The sequence below is a fragment of the Cinclus cinclus genome, chromosome 1, assembly GCF_963662255.1.
Source record: "Cinclus cinclus chromosome 1, bCinCin1.1, whole genome shotgun sequence".
In the NCBI taxonomy this organism is placed as follows: Eukaryota; Metazoa; Chordata; class Aves; order Passeriformes; family Cinclidae; genus Cinclus; species Cinclus cinclus.
The window spans coordinates 52,165,926-52,182,987 of NC_085046.1; the positions used below are offsets into that span (position 1 = coordinate 52,165,926).

A 17,062-nucleotide genomic window follows, 5' to 3' on the forward strand; every position below is an offset into this window, starting at 1 on the left:
TAATATGCTGAGATCCTGTCAGAACAATTCTGCTGTACCATCCTGGTTTTGATGAGAGTACTGATGATGAAGGGATATTGTAGACAGTGAGTGTCAAAAAGATGTGTCTAAAATGTTGTCCTAGCATGTTATTAGTATAGAAATTGGCTTACACCCAGATGCCTGCCTTATGGATCTTAGAAGATCAATGGATGGGCAAGAAAGCAAGAATGTGAAATACAAGTGTGTGCTCGTGTGTGGTTTGCCTGACATTCCCTTCATCTCCTGTGACTTCCTGGGTGGTTTGCTGAAAAGCTGTGCCTAGGGCCAATCATAAACCTACCAGCCCAAGGGAGAGTTCCATTGCAGAAGGGTCAGCAGCAATTCCAGCCTTGAAGTTAGATGCTCAAGTCTGTGTTCAGGTCTATTGATAAATTTTAATTTAATTTAATAGTAGTCTTTTGCTGCACCTATTTAGTGTGTCATTCCAATGCCTCAAGAGTGCAGTGGTTCAAGGTGGTTTAAAGGCTCCCAGTTGCTTGCATTGGTGGCCTGGCATGCTATTGCCCTGACCAGGTGGGTAGGCAATGTCCCAGATTGAGATAGGCAGCAGTGTCACACTGAGTTTGCATTGATCAAGTTGCTTCTCTGTTGTTTCAGAGCAGTATTATTGTTTGCTGTTTGGTCTGTGGTATCACCCAGAGACTGGAGATGATGGTGGAGTTTGGTCGCACCAGGAAAAGGAGAAGGACAAGGAGAAGGAGGAGGAAATACCTTCCCCATAAAACCTACAGCCCCAGCTCCCTTGCTTAATTCCGGGGAAAATAATGTTTATGCTTGGTGAAAATTCCCTTCTTCTCCAAAACCTGCCTTTGGTGGAGGTGCCCAACACCAACCTTTGCCACACAAATTTCAGAAACCAAACAGAAAACCCAAATTTGCCAAAATAAGGGAGACTCTTTTAAGCCAGCCTATTTTTAGAAGATCCTGTGTGGAGAAAACAAAGTCTAATCAAAAACAGCCTTTACTGTTGCAGTAACCCACCATTTCACATGTGACCCTGGGAGTTTGCTAAATCTTGTTAACAGGCTGAGTCCCCCTTAGCTTTGAAGTCAAGCCTTCTCCTCCATATCCTACTATTTTCAAGGCACAAAGTGAATGTCACTATTGTTAGGGTGTTCTGCTCTTTAACAGTTATGTTTTGGAAACGCTACTTACAACGATTTAAGGCCACTTCTTTAGGTAACTGTGGGTTGAGTGTTTTTGTGCATGCTAATCTCTACTTAATCTTTCTTACCACTGCAAGTAGCATGGAGGAAAAGACGTCTTTGCAGTACAGCATAGCTTGGAAGTTGTGCTTTTTTCATTACCAGCCGTGGAAAAGTCTGTTTTTCCACCAATTGACTACTCTTTTAGTGATACAACAGGTTCTCAGGGCAGATGACCATAGATAGCAGCATGAACTTTCTCCTTAGGAGGCAATTGCATGTTGTATCTATAAAATTCTCTCAAATACTTACAGTTCGTGGCAAATGAAGCGGAGGGGGTTGGTCCTTCCCTGTGAGAGCCTCTGCAGTTCGCAAGCTGTATGTCATGTTCACAAAGGCTCAGGACAGGAGGCACACCTCTGGGCACGATTCTGCTTCTCTTCCTTAGTGAGCCACTCCCATGGCACTTCAGCAGAGCAGCCAACAGAGCAGTAAACACAGCTGGCCATAGGACAGAAATCTGACTGACAAGTCCTTGCAGACCACAGATCCTTATTCCATTCTGGTCTTCTGCAAACTCACCATTCAGTAATCATCAGCAGCTGTGTGCCAAAGGATGCTCAAGGCTGCAATGTTCAAGCGTCCATTCCACAAGGGACCATGATGGCAGGGAAGGGAAGCAGCAGCCCCTCTGAGAGGGGTGCTCTGGGCTCCAAGGACACTTCTGTCCTTGGTTTTGGAGGCTGGCAAGGAGTTATGGGATTGCTCAGAGGGTTTGCAGTCTTGAGAAGCTTGTTAAAATGCGTAGCTCTGAACCTTTTCCCACAGTGTGCTGTCATAGGACTTTGGAAAACAGCTGAGAAACAAGTGGGACCAGAGCATCAAGGGCTAGACAGGGATGAGGTGGTCCAGCCATGGGCTTCCGACTGTGACTGAAAATGAGCAATGGAGATGTTCTACCTGTTACCATGATGAAGACCTTGGTGCACAACTTGGGTGTACCTCAGCTCTCCACATCTCTGCCTCATCAGGAGCAGCAACAGAAGACAGCTGTGGGCAGGGGCAGCACCTCAGGAGCAGCCAGGCATGCTGCATGAGGCAGCAGTACTTAATGGGATCACCACTCCTCAGCTGCCAAGCTCCCTTGCCAGATGGCACCGTCTCTACACTGTAACACTGGAGCGGAGGTGTTGAGAGAGTGGGTGTGAGCATGTGACTGATCAGCAATAAGCTTTTCTTGCTTTATATCCATCTCTCTTGTCTGGGTGTGAGCAGACTGTGAGACTTAACAAACCTCAAACCCACTGACAGTGAGTTGCAGGGCCTCTAATTTCTGCTGTTTACTGGGCAGGCCCCCGAGCCTCAGTCAAAACCTCACTGGTGCAAGAGCTCCCTGTCTTCCCCGCCTTACTCAGCAAACTGCCAGCAGCACCCCTCACCCCCAGACATTTGCATTCAATTACTCTGAATTTAATCACAGAAAGCAAATTTTGCCTGGCCACAACTTTAAAAGGGGCAAAAACAAATGCTGCAGGTCACAAACTGTTTTATCTGATCCTCCAGATTTACCATGGGGTTTTTCCCATCCCTGTTATGTGGTGTTGGTGTCAGAGCCTTTGCCAGGGCAGATATATCTTATAAGAAACTTGGTTATTAATCAGATTCTGCGGGGATTTAAAGAAAGTTGCAAACACAAGCAGACGAGCAGGAAGTTCTCACTATCCTTGTGAAATGACTACCACTGTTTTTCTGTAAAACCACACTTGCACATTTCCTCTGCTGAAACTTCTCATGCCATGCAAGTTCCCCAGGGGAAGTGAGAAGAAAAAACTCATCAGAGAAACAGATCAGGAGTGAGAGAGATGATAGCTGACTATACTAATGGCACAGTTTAGGCATTTTGGGGCATAAAATAAGCATAAAATATTTATGGGCATAAAATAGGCATAACTTGCACATGCCTCTCTGGGTTGCTAATACTACTAGCCATCCACAAATCTGAAATTATTTAAATGGTAAACTTAAGTACTAAGGGTTCTTAAAAATCAAGGAAACTAGTTAACAAGGAAAGCATTCAGCCTAGGAATAGCATGCATTACAACCAAGTGCTAGTGCCAACAGGGCAGGAGATTAAATTTGTACCTGAGCTGCATTCACAGTTTTGTAGAATCATAGAATATGCTGAGTTGAAAGGGACCCACAGTGATCATGGAGTTCAATTCCTGTCCCCGCACAGAGCGCCCCAAGAAGCACACCAAGTGCCCAAGAGCCTTGTCCATACTATTCTTGAACTCAGATAGGTTTGGTGCTGTGACTACTTCCAGGGGAGTCCGAGTGTCCCTCAGTTTAGAGCATGCAGGTGTCAGTATGAGGGCATGTCAGCAGAGTGGTGAGCAGAAGGAGGCTGCCCATGTCACTCTGACCTCGCCACAATGGGAAAATGTTCTGACACTTCTCTCCACCCTTGCTGAACTGTGGCTGTCAGCTGAACAATACCTGACTAACACATACTTGGGGTGGTTTCCACAGCAGGGCTCAAACGACCTTGCCCAGGTCACAGTTCTGGAACTGGTTTGGGCCTTGGTTTATTAATCAGCTCTCAATGAATGTAGCATTTAAGCCACAACTTCGTGTGACAAGTATTGAGGTGTGAAGCCTTTGGGATTAGAAGTCCACACAGCTCCCCCAGTTATTCATATGCCTATGTGCCCATTGAAAAAGAAAAGCTTTTTGCTATTTTTGTTTCAGTTGCTGTCAAGACCATTCCTCTGTCCCATCCCAGGTCCAAGAGAATCGAGAGCAGAAGCCAATACTCAGATGCTTGTTCAAGTCCCATCCTGCCACAGCCCGAAGCAAAGTGCTACGCCCCCGCTGACGACTCAGCTTGACTCCTACTAACCTGCTATGGGCAGGAGCATTAGCTCAGGCGCTTCAGTCCCCCTCTTACCCAAGCTATGGAAATGTTCGTTATTCTGCTGGGTCATGCATGCAAATGTCAAAATTGTGACTCATTAAAAAGGGCAAGTTTGGTTGGGGGGCACAGGAAGGAAGAAAAACAGCTTGCGAGAGACTTCCTGTTTATCCGCAGCTCGGGAGAAGAATTGACACAGCAGAATACACACACCCCGGCTCCATTATCTTCGCTGGCACAGAGCTGGCTTGGCTCTGTCCCGTACTACTCAAGGCCAGATCCATCCCTGCCGCGAGCGTGTTTACTTTAGACGAGTTTACTCGAGAGAGAAATCCGGCCCCCGGAGCCTGAATGCTCGCAGTGTGCGAGCGAGCACACGGGCACCGGGAGCCCCCGCCACAATGCCACCGCGCTGGCCCCCGGCCACACCAGGGAGGTCATTTTCTTCTCGGCAATTAGCGAAGTGGTGGCATCACTAAAAGAAGTTGAATAAACACATTCAACCCAGCTGGGTTCCCAGTTTGCTCTGTTCTCACCACTCTTCCCTCTGGGCGCACGGTGGGGCCCCAGCAAGCAAGAGCTCGATGCCTGTGCGCTGCGCTTTCATTGAGGCCTGGTTGGAAAGGGCTTTTAGGAAAGAGGAGGAGGGGGAAGTAACCCCTTGGCTTTCTTCTTCTACAACAACTGTCTTCTTTACAGGGAGGAAAGATGCCAGCTTCTCTAAGGAAACTGCAGCAAATGGCTGTTTTCGTGGGACTGTTCAGCAGCGGGGGATGTATCTTGATGTATAATCTTATGCAAAGTAAGTCTTGGTGTTGTCAGCAACCTTATTTCTCCTCTGCCCCTTTCACTGGCTTTTGTGTAGCGGGGAAAATAGCAGCATGCGAGTTGTGAAAAGGGGATGAAGTTAAGGGAAATGTGGCTGAGCTTCTCGGCTCTGCCTCTGTGGGCTCCCCTTTTTTCATGTCCAGGGCTTTTGCTCTCCCAAGTGCTGCGGCGAACATTTCCAGAGGTGCATATTGCGTAGGGAGCAGGCTGTTGTGGCCAGAAGAAAGTCTGGTTTTTGGGGGTTTCCTGAGGGTGATGGTGAAGTGAAAGCTTCACCTGCAGTAAAGCAGGTTTCACTTCTTCACTGAGATTTTGTAACTGGGCAGTAAAAGAGGACCATCTGTGAGAAGGTGTTGAAGTCCAGCAGTTTTATCTGTAAATCCCTGTGTGGTGCTGGCCCTTAAACACAACACACCTGTGAAGTGCCAAGAAATCATGAGTTTCTCCTGAATGAAGTATGGATAAGAGCAGTCAGCACTCAGACAGGACACGACCAGGACAAAGAGAAAAGCTAGACAGGTGATGTTGCTGTTTATAGACATCTCTAGTTGCTATGTGTCTTTGAAGAAGACAAGAATCCACATTATTAGTCCAAATTATAGGTGTTTATTTTTTATTAAAACTGCTTTTAGGTGTTTAGCATCAGCACAGAAATAGGCTTTGCCTCTCTCAGGGGGTGCCATAGGCTTATTGGCCCTATGCCTTTCCCTTGTTGGTGCTATCAAATGCTATTGCTTTTCACCTACCCTGATACCCGTGGATGCTGCCAGAAAAAAAGTGTAGCTGAGCCTGTTTCTCAAGCCCTCAGATAAGCTCTGAAACCTTCCCTTCATTTTACACATATTAATAATAAATCAGACAGGGGTGGAAAGCAGGCTTTAATTTTAGGCAGCTCATGCCTCCAGGCTCTGGAGTACATGACAGAAATATGATCCTTATGCTTTAAAATATTGAATCTGGCTTTTACAAGGACATTAGCATTTTTTAATTTTCAGCTTCAGTACTGTTATCTAGAAATCTCGTGGGGTAGCCAGCCTGTGTGCAATCCAGCAAGCCCGAGGGCTGGTTCCCCACATGCCTGGGCTGTGCAGTCAAGTGGCACATTGCAGTGGCTACTTCTGGTTCTCTTGTGATTTCAGTGGCCACTGAGCAGCTGCCTGATAACTCAGCCAGGCTGTTGAAAGAACACTTTCTGCAGCCAAGTGTGTCCTTCTCTATCCTCTAAGCAGACACAGGAGCCACACTTAGAACCTTCCTCCTTTGTCTCATGCATGGGGCTGTCCCAGTGCACAGAACTGGCCCATACATGGACTAGTGAGGAGCAAGTAGCCTCCATAGTGGTGGGAGCTGTGGGAGAGAATTCCTTCTCTTCCCTTCCCTTCCTTCAGGCTGAAGGGAAGTTTGCATGCATGTGGTCTCTGTGCAAGCTTGTACAAATACTCAGGTAATCCTATTTCTACTTACTCGCATCACCTCCACGCCCTTCTCATGGAAGCAGTCTGCTCAGCCAACTCCAGCATGCTTTCAGCTCCCCTACCAAAAGATGTGGGGACAAAATGGATTAGTTGGGCATTTCATGTATAATGCATGAAGTGCTAAGAAGGAACAGCTGAGAAGGAGTACCAGGAAATTAGAATCCATTTCTCCTCCAATCTGCAGGATGAACACAACATACTTTCACATGGTCTGGGTGGCTGTTTGCCATGATTTATAGGTGCTAAAGGGTGGGCATACTTCAACTCCTTTGGTTGGAGCTCCTTAGGATGAGGCACAGGGGACACAGGAGGACCAACACAGGTTACAGCCTAGCAAAGTTATTTCTATGCAAAATGGTTGCTGCCTGCTCACAGGGTATGCCTCTAATTAGGGAGAGGGGACAGCATCCTTCTGCCTCATGCTCCAAGATTAATACTGACAGACAAGAGACCAAGAAAAGACTTTACACCTTGTTTTAAACCCTTTGAAAGGTGAGGGCAAAGTTGCCAGAGTAGAATTTAACAGCTACATACTCTTAGCTTAACTCTGCCCTTCTTGATGTCAAAAGAGTGAAGTTACACTGATCTAGAAACCCCAGCAAGACAGTTTTAAAACTGTTAATAAGTAAATCTCTGTCTCCATATGAAAAGTCAGGAAATCTCCAGCTACTCAGCTATGCCCTGTCCATTGGCAACCACGGTACAGATTTTGGCATCCATAGAGAGCAACCAGACATTGATAAACAGCAGTTTGCCACAACTGTCCTCCCTGTGCCATCACTGCAGCATCCATCTACAGTGCTGTTGTGGTTGCTTGACCAGTAACTTGAGTGGTGCTTCTTAGTGCCTCCCTTCTAAGGCATCTGTCAGCAAAGTGGTAGCTTCATGGCTGCCACTTGGAAAGCTGTACCAACACCACAGGTGGAGTTCCACTGTAGCAGCTGTTCCCCTCTCAATGTCTGCAAGATAGTCTCCATTTTTTACATATTTTGTGTACCTCCAATAGAAAAAAATTAAAATAGTATTTTTATCAGAACATTTCAGATATTCATTTTTGGACCTTTTTTCCCCTTCCTTTTAGATAGCCAATAAATGCATGAAAAGTGGGGAGACACAGCTGTAACCTGATCTGTATATCAGAATGGAACAGGCTATGTTCAGAGCCCTCTTCACTTAAATGAGCTGAATAACATTTGCTTCTCTGATGTAAGGGTGTGTTTCCTCCTTTAGCCAATTTTCTCCTAATTAATGGTTTTGGACTGTATTTCAGGGAGGGTGTGGTAGTCTGGAGAAAATGTATTTTTCTTTTTTTTTAAACTTACGTTTTGATTTTAAGTGAACAGTTTCTTTGCTACTCTGATTCTCTCACCTAGAAAGTTTTGCCAGGACCCAGTACTACCAGCAAGCTTTGGAGCAACTGAACCACAATCCTGATGCCCTGGAAGCCCTGGGTGCCCCCCCTCTTAAGGTTCACAACATCCACCTGACAGATGGGAGCAATCGTGTGGACACACAAAGAGCGCGGGTAACGCTGGGCAGGTGGTGTCACAGGGTGGCTTCCCAAGATGTCAGGTGACAAGAGATCAGCCAGGGGATTTTCAGCGGGTCATGAGTCACCTGGGGGCACTGGAAAGAAGTAGGATGGAGTACCAGTTGATCTGGAAGAGAAATGGATTTCCAGAGCATAAATCTACTAGCCTAGAAACAGCAGGAGCATCTCCACATTGTGCTATCTGGGCCCATCACAGAATTCCAAGGAACCTCTCAAGACAGTCAGTCCCCTCCCTCACACTGTAAGCCACAAAATCATTTTCAGAGATGTATCAGATCCAGCTTCAAAATAGCACCTGCCTTCCTTTACCCCTCAGATATGTCCCATGCTAGTTTTTAGAGCTTTATTGAGAGCAGTTTTACAGCCTCTTACAGGCTGTGCTCTGGTACAGCATAAATGGTGTGTTTTTTAAGAGCACCTGTAAGTTTGTGTCATTGAGAACAGCTGCCCAGCCTGAGACCGAGCATGAGGGTTACTCAGTGACTGGAGAATGCTGTGCTGGGTGCTGAAGTATTGCACAAGGCTGCCTTGTATCAGCCTAGGGCTGGGTCCAGGCAAACCTTGCAAACACAAGTCTACTTCCACTTGGCATTATGCCTCAAGAGTACTTTCCATTGGTGTTTTTACCCCTTAATCCAGGACTGGCTGCCCTTCCTTTGTTTTGCTAGTAACACTGACTGCCCCTAGTAACCTCTCCAGGTCCTTCAGTACGGTAACTCATCACATTGGAATAATTTTGTTTTTACTGGTGAGTAGTTATGAATGCTGGGGACCAAGCAAGGGCATTAAGGAATGGGTCAGATGGTACAATGAAGGAGTGTGGCTACCCGGGTAAGATAAAAAAGTCCTCAATCTTTAACCAGCTCACGTAAAATTACTTTCCATTTAACTTCAGCCAGGCTGCACTTACCTGATACCCTGGATCAAAACATTCCCTGTGTTTTATAGATTCCACCAGGGAACATATCTAAGGAAAAGAATCATGCAAAACCCCACACAGTCTCATGCGTTGACTGAAAAGAAGATCGCCTTTCCCACGGGTGTTTTCCTGTGTCACCGTTTAAGAATGCTGCTCTCTTGGATGACTCAGGATGAAGTCAAAATCCTGCCTTCTACTGACCTCACCCAAGACACAAATCACCAACTTTCTTCTCTACTTTTTCATGCTCCTAAGTATTCATGTTCTCATGAAATAAGCTGGTTAATCATCATTATAGCACAGGTCGATTTAGTGACTTCACAACATTCCCAGCTCCTGGGTCTGTTAGTGAACACCTGGCATTTTCTCTGTGATTGCATCACTGCCAGCAAATGCTACACCTGAAAAATTTCTTTTATTCAGACATTAGACACAGTACAATTGGCCATGGTTGCTGCTGCAGCTCCAGCTTTTTTTTTGTTAAGCAGATAAGAGATAAAAATTGTGACACTGAATAAAAGACTCACTGAACATCTCATCACCTCAAGTGTGTCTTAAGGGACTGATATGCAGAGGATCTCAACCTACAGGCTTGTAATGGTTATGGGAAGCTCTGACAGTTCAGGTCACCTCTGGATGACCATGCATTCTGGTAAGGAAAGGTGTTTGCTCATAAATATTTCAGAGCCAGTGGTTTTCCCTGGGGGTTGCAGCTGTAGCACAGTACATTCTTTTGGCAGAGAGAGATTAATGCATGGCAGAGCAGACATATTTATGTAGCCACACACGTGTTAGCTGTTAGGATAGCTTAATCCAACTCTGAAATAAAGTAAAAAGAGAAAAAAGATAGTGTTAAAGTTAAAAAGGTGTGAGCTCTTTAACTATAAGGAGTAAATGTCTGTTTCATAATATGCTTTACTGAATCTTTAATGTGCTTTTACATTTGCAGATAAAGTTACCAGTCTCTGGAACAAAATCAGCAGGCTACCTCTACATTAACTCGGAGATGGACCACTCCCGTCAGTGGTGTGTACTGGGGGAGGTATCAGGAGAAATGGGAAAGAAGTGGTAGGAGGAAAGAGTAGAGCGGGATATTTGCTTTAGTCATCCATGTTGCTGAGGTCATGCACACAAATCAAGCAGAAACTCCTGTCTGAAAGTCTTGTGAAAGGCTATTACTTTCATTAGGACAAAAGTGCTAGTTAGTTGAGAAATATTTTTAGTCCATCTCTCTGAATATGAATAGAAGAACAACATGAGCCATTCCTTGGTGTTTTGTGTGTTCTGCAGACTGCAGTTCAGTACATATGCAAATGCTGTGAGCCAAGGTGTTGTCCCCTCCCACCCCATCTCCCCACAGAGGTGCAGAGGCTGTGGAACAGCTGTCCTAAGTCTAGTCTGGTATTATGGATTGCAGTAAGGGAATCACACATTATATGACAGCTGTACAAGGTGAGTTAAAAACACTGGATTTGTTTTTTTAAGCTAACCAAGAAGTGTGGTCCTTATGGTTAAAAGTAAGTGCTAGAACAGTAGAATGATACTCTAATACCATAAGTGACTTTACATTTTTGTAGTACTGAAGCCTGGAAGCCTCCTTTGTCAGTAGTAAACTGGTTTCTGGAACTGAACAAAGAATTACTACATGAACTTAAAAGCTTTACTAGATGCAAACTTTATGTTAAGTACTTCTGTTAGCTCTGTTTAGAAACCAAAAGCTACAAAACTTACACTCAACTGCCACTAGCCACATGGTGATGTTTTCTATTCATAATTAGATGAGCATGACTTACTGGATTTCTCTTCTGAGTAAGTATGGGAAGGAAGGTGTAAAAGGATGTGAGAAAGGCACTAGGCTGGGACTTGAGAAACTCAGTACTGGATGCGGCCTCCTCCCTAATGACCAGGGATAACCCCAGAGGTCCCTAGCCCCATTTCTTGCACACCTCACTTCCCTGGTGCCTAAGCTCTGATCTCCTCACTCCTCCTTAGCCCCTCTTCACAGACAGTTCCCTGTTATTCTTGGTTCACAGTTACTGTGAAGATAACTGAAGATTGCAAAATGTTAAACTATGGCAGTTGCATACACATCTCTTGGAGTTTTGTTTTAAAGTGAGCTCTTTGCAAATTTCTGCAAACCTAAGAATTAAAAAAAGGGGAATCTGCTTGTAAAAAGATTTGTGGCAGATAAGTCTGTCAGACTCCACCAAATCCACTTGCAGGGTCCTGTGTACAGCTTCATATGGGGCTGAGACAGGAGTTGGTGCCCTTGCCTCCCACTGAGGAGCTAACAGTAAAATGGCTGGGAGTAAGGAGCAGGTAAGCAGGCCTGGTGAGATGCTGCAGAATGCATTTGTGCTTTTCCAGGGGAGACCAGGGCACCTCTCACACTGGTACAGAGTTAAATGACACCAGGAGTTGAGTGCTCTGTGCAAGCGTAGCTGAGGCACCAAAGCCACTGAAATGCATCTGACTTGGAATGTGCAGGCTGTCTGTAGTGGTTTATTTATTTTATAAAACAGAGGACAATTGAAGAAGAAAATTTGGAGTCTCTGAGTTTGTTTTGTCCAGGAGGAAGTGGCACTCACCCAGAAGCAGGCAGTACATGGATGGGGAGGGTGCTGAGAGGCAAGGGCAGCCAAGGCACTGTAAAATCACTCCTGCCCCAAAGTGACCAAGAGAAGGGCTGAGCCCCCAGGACACACTGCAGGGAACAACCTGCTCACTTCCAAGCCCGGTTGCTTGGCCTAGGTTGAGGGTGAGAGCAAAGGTCTGCTAAGAAGAGCCCTACTGCAGACCCGTTGCACAGAAGTGCAGCAGCCTAATTACCTAATTGTATGTACTCAGCACTAACTCCAGCAAAAGCAGAGCTGGCCCAGTGCCAAGAGCTTTTGAAAAAATCCAGTTTTAGTACCCCAAAATAATAGTCCTTTCCAGCAGTTTCTCAGAAGTGGGTTTGGAGCAGAGATTAGCGGAAGGAAAAGACTCCCCCTCAGTCTCCAACAAACGAAGTTTTCCTTCTTTGAGCAACCACTGTCGTACCCTGTCAGGTTTTCAGCAGTCACATTGAGCGATCACACAGTGTTCGAACTCTTCCAAGCCAGAATAATTCCTTAGCAACACTGTCTGGCTCCAAGGCTGGAGAGGAGTGGAGCAAGGAATGCACCCACAGGATGGAGAGGAAAAAAGGCACTGGGTCAGGGGACGAATGTCCTAAGAATAGCTGGCAGGTTTTTATTTGAATTGCAAAAAATTAGGAACATGCATACCAGACCTTTAAGTCTGGGCTGTGCTACAATATTAGGGAAAACAGCTTTCAGAAGCTGGTATTCACAAACCAAGTTTTAAAGCACTTGAGAGAGTTTTTAAAAACAATGAATGTGTGGAATGATTTGATTCTCTGTGTCAGCTGTCTCTACACTGACTTTACCATGTTAAAAGTGATTGCTACATGTTAAAAATCTTCTTTGGTTTGTGTCAGCTGGTGCCTTCAGGATGTCACCTTGAAACTGCAGGATGGTCAGAATATTTCCATTTACCACTCTCCGGTGGAAAGCACTGTTGTGCAAGAAGGCTAAAAATCAGGGACAGCTGCATCTCCGCCTCCCACTGAGCCAAAGGAGCCATTAATTGATTGCATCCTGCTGTGTCTGTGAATGTACGCAGTTGTCACAAGTGACAGTTTCACTTAAGTGGGTGCTCTCAAGACAATTTTTTCTCTAAGATTGACCTCATCATTGTTGTAATTGTAATTTCTCTCTTTTGCTGGTTTATTCATGGGTTTAACAGAAGCCTAAAATAATTATCTTGCAAAAGAGTTGCTGTTGCAGAGAAGTCATGTGTTATGCCCTCTGTATGCTGGTATTATGAATGTGAAATAAATAAACTTCCAGGAAACTGGGCTTTGTTTTACAATGGAAGACCAAAGTTAGGACAAGTCAGCTTCTCAGAGTTTTGAGCAGCCTTGCCATCTCAGTTTCCCCCTATTTCTTGACAAGGTCTTGCCTAAATCAGGAAGGATCGAGCAGCAAAAGTGAAGCTCAGCAGCAACACCCTCGACTCCACCTATCAGGTAGATTTGCACCCTCACAGTTATCATTATAAAACTCATGAGATAGCTGAGGCCACTCAACTTAGGAATTCCAGGAAGAGACTTGCTCTTCATGGTCATGGTGAAGGTTACTCAGAAGAAGGCACTGCGTCACACCAGCACTGCCCAACAAGTTCGGGAAAGGACATTTAGGGAGAAAGACACTCAGGAGGGTGCAGAACAGGTGAAGGAACTGCCATGGTTTCTTCTAACTACCACAAGAGATTTTGACTCTGCCATCAGGTGGGGAATTGCCCATCACCAAGCAAGTTGAGGAATAAGCAAAACACCCCAAACTAACAAACCCCCCCAAACCCAAATGATTTACTTCCAACCCAAACGGCCCATGCAAACAATTGCAAATCCTAAGGCACAGTCTGAGGCATAGCCAAAATACAAGTAACTGTTCTGTCTGTATCAGGAAGAAAACAGGAGACCCTTAGAACATCCAGATAAGAAAGTGGTTTAAGTTCACTGTAAGAGAGGTGCTTAATCAGGCTGCAGCTAGGCATAGCCCAGAGCTTATACCACTCCATTACCTGTCCCTCACCCCTCCACCTCTTCTTCCAAATTTGAGTCCAAGAAATCCACCAAGGACATAAGCACTGCAAAGCTTTTCAAGAGCCATTAGATAGAGAAGGGAGATCTAGAGCAAAGAACTTTAAGGGAACAGTGAGCATTTTCTTGTTTAACAATGACCCGGCAAACAGGGCAAAGTGGCTTTTGAACAAACCTGAAAAGCAAATGCCTAATTAGAAAAGAGATGCTAAAGGGCCAAAGCAAAGGCATCTTGGATAAACAATTTTAGAATAAAACAATACACGTGTGCTTGCTTTATTTTGAACTTCACAAATAGCTGTCAGGATGAACAGCACTTGCAAGACCTGATCCAACCCACATGAAAGCCCAGCACACCAGGGAGAGGATTAGAATTAATAAAAAAAAGACAGTATTTCCCAGCTTTAAGATTGAAATTGCTGTTTACTGGCTTCACAAAAAATACAAACCAAATCAAATTTCATGTGATGGGAAACCAATCGCCTTACACTACTACTAGCAAGAACAGCATCTCAGGGATATGGAGATCTGCTGGCCACCTGGTACCTCAGAGCTTGATCAACTCTGGCTTTTGGTCACTGAAAAAGTTTGGTGGGAAATCAAGCAGCTGACAAGAAAAAGCCAAATCAACCACTTCCCGTCCTTCAGTTACCACTTCTTTGTCTGCAGCTTTGATTTGTTGCTAATCTGCAAAGATACCATGGCTGTGGAGAGGAACTCCAGCCTGTTCAGTCCCTCCCTGTGTTTGTACCGGGACCATCTGGCATTGCTGTTCGTTTGCCTTTTGTCACCTCTGTGTGCTCCATAAGCCTGGGACCTGCAGTGGCTGCAAAGTGCTCAAGTGTCCAAGAAATCTGGCCGCAGCCCCCCCAGCCTACAGCACAGCACTTGCTCACCACCTCCCTGTCCCTTGAGCTGGCACAGACAATGTTCCCATGCTGGCTTCACAAGCTGCTGCACCACAACACCACTGCCTGGCCTGGCTCCAGCCCTGGCTTTTCCAAGCCTGGAGGAGTTATCCCCACATAAACCTTACAAGCAACACTGGAGATTTTATTTGCTTGCTTGGGGGGAAAAAGAGGTTGCAAAGAGGCTCCATCTCTCATTTTCTCCCCTGAGTACCTCTTTAACTTTGAGGGCTCTCAGTCACCTCAACCAACCCATTGGCTCCCCAGAGCTGTGAGAATGGGCGGTATCATCGTATCATACCAATGGTTCTCTTAATCAAATCTTAAAACCCAGAGAAGGAAGAAAGCAATGGGTGAAGCTGGAAGCAAATCAATGGAAGGGCACAAGAGTAAAATCAATTAAATGCTACCTAATAGCCAGCAGACACAGAATTTCTTGCCTCATGACTTTGAAGAACTTCAGAAGTCACTTCCTCTCCATGTTTGAGTTCTTTTAGGATGTGCACATTCAAAAGGAAAAGAAAGCATTAGGCCTGTGTGTTCAATGCCAAGCAACTCTGGCCATGTGGCTCCCATTAAATTTATCGCAGCCCAAGGCGGCTGCTTTCACAGAGGACACAGGTGCAGCAGGAGCAGCCAAGGGATCTGGAACATGCCAGGAAAACAGAGAGAGCAAAGGTCTCAGAACCACCAGCAGCTGCTGAAAGCCCAAATAACTTCAAAAGGGCACCCCTCTTGCAGTTTTTTCTTCTAAGTTGTTGCTGTTGTTTGTGGTTGTTTATTTGTTTGTTTTTTGTTTTGGGGATTTTTTTTTTTTTTAAAATCTTTACCAGTTGAGAAAATACCCTGGATCCCACAAAACACTTAAGGTTGGGACGAACCCTGAGGGACCATCTAGTTCAACTGCTTCACTCCCACCAGAGTCAGCTTTAACAGAGTGCCTGAAAGCATGTCCAGTCAGGTTTTAAAGACCACCAAGGGTAGAGACTCCACAACCTCTAGACAAGCTGTACCAGTGTTCAACCATTCTCACAGTAAAAAAAGCTTTTTCTTATGTTTAAACAGAATTTTTTGTGCTTGAGAGTGTGCTCACTGTCTCTTGTCCTGATACTAGACACTGCCAAGATTAATTTGTCTCCATTCTCTTAATGCTGCCCCCACACTGATCCCTGCCCAAGCCTTCTCCAATTCCAGGTCTCTCAGCTTCATTAACAGGTGTTACAATCCTTTAACCATGTTAATAATGTTCAGTATGTTAAAAATTTTAATTGGCTTGAAAATTTGTGCAGTTCCTTTTTCAGTTGTTGGTGTGGTTAAAACATTGTCTTCATGACCTTTGCTGAATTGCTTGTTTGTTTCTTATTCTCTAGTTTGATTTTAATAATTTCTGCCAGGCAGTAATCACCCTCAAGGAAACTACCAAGGTGGAAGACTGTTCAGGGCAAGAATTTAATTTACAGCTGAGGAACAGCAGATACTGCTCAGCACTGTTACAACAGCTGCACCTATTTGATTTGGAGCTGGTGGGCACACAGGGCCTGTGTAAAGGTAGATGTTTTGAAAGCACTGCCTTCAGAAAGGCTAAGTCGGCTGACATGTTTCCTTAGGAGTATGTTTCTCCAAGGAGTAATAGAATTGTATCCATGTTAAGGGCCACTTGGTTCACTTCCTATTTTGGGCAAATGTCTTGCACTGCACAGGGAGCACAAGTTACTTGGATTCATCTCCCATTTAGAAATGAGGATGCATCCAGTTGTTTCCTCCCATGTGCTGCATCTTTCCTGCTCGTCAAAGACATATAATTACCCTGTGTTTTCCACAAAATTTACAACAAAGTTTCCTACAGCAGGGCCTGGGCAGTCCTGTAATATCAGGAGCAATGGAGACTTGCCTGCCCTTGGTGTTACTTTGGAAGATAAATCACACCTGGCCAAACACCTTTGGTTCATTTTAAGTAGCACTAATTTATAAAAATAGACTAATGTAATTTCTTGACCAATCTAAGGCAGTTTCTATTAATTTGCTTTCCTAGAAGATTTAGGCGCAAAGGACCTTCATTCAAAAAGTTCTGAGAAGCAGTATTTGTCTCTCTTTGCTTGGTAAGGCCCACAACTTACCAGACCAGCTAAAGATCAGCTGGATCTCACAAGGTGCTACTGGAAAGTGGCAGATGGTAAGTGATATCCTGGCAGTTCAGGAGATTTCTCTCTGAGGATTAGTTAAAAAACACCTGTGTAATTCAGTCTGTATGCTGGCATTACAAATTAATTGAAGAGATGAGGTACACTGATTTCAATGCATCACCAGCTTAGCTGCAATTCTACTTGTACAAGCAAGAAAAGACTCAATGTAATTAAGTTCTCTGTTTACAGGAAAAAAGATAATCCCTTCAAGTAGTTCCCTTTCCTCTCCTAGTTTTGCAGTAATGACTCTGGTCCTATGTGCTCTACTTAACTTCAATGAATCCTAACCTTTTCTTAATTAGGAGAGATTGTTATCACATCCATCTGTACTTATTTTTTCCCCCGACTGTATTTATAAATCCAAATGACAGCTTAATTCAACATCTGTACCGTGTGAAGAACTCTACAGTGGACGCATATTGCTTTAGTATGGAAAAGACTTTTGATGCCT

General features: G+C 44.8%; 1 protein-coding gene across 1 annotated transcript; it reads left to right on the top strand.

Annotated features, from left to right (window-relative positions):
- Positions 1–4,449: 4,449 nt before the first annotated feature.
- On the top strand, positions 4,450–12,633 carry LOC134047080 (cytochrome c oxidase assembly factor 1 homolog). Its single transcript, XM_062498008.1, is given in 6 exon segments — positions 4,450–4,488; positions 4,490–4,534; positions 4,798–4,900; positions 7,775–7,926; positions 9,822–9,898; positions 12,354–12,633. Coding segments are annotated over 6 exon segments (513 nt in total). The 3' UTR covers positions 12,451–12,633.
- Positions 12,634–17,062: the final 4,429 nt, after the last annotated feature.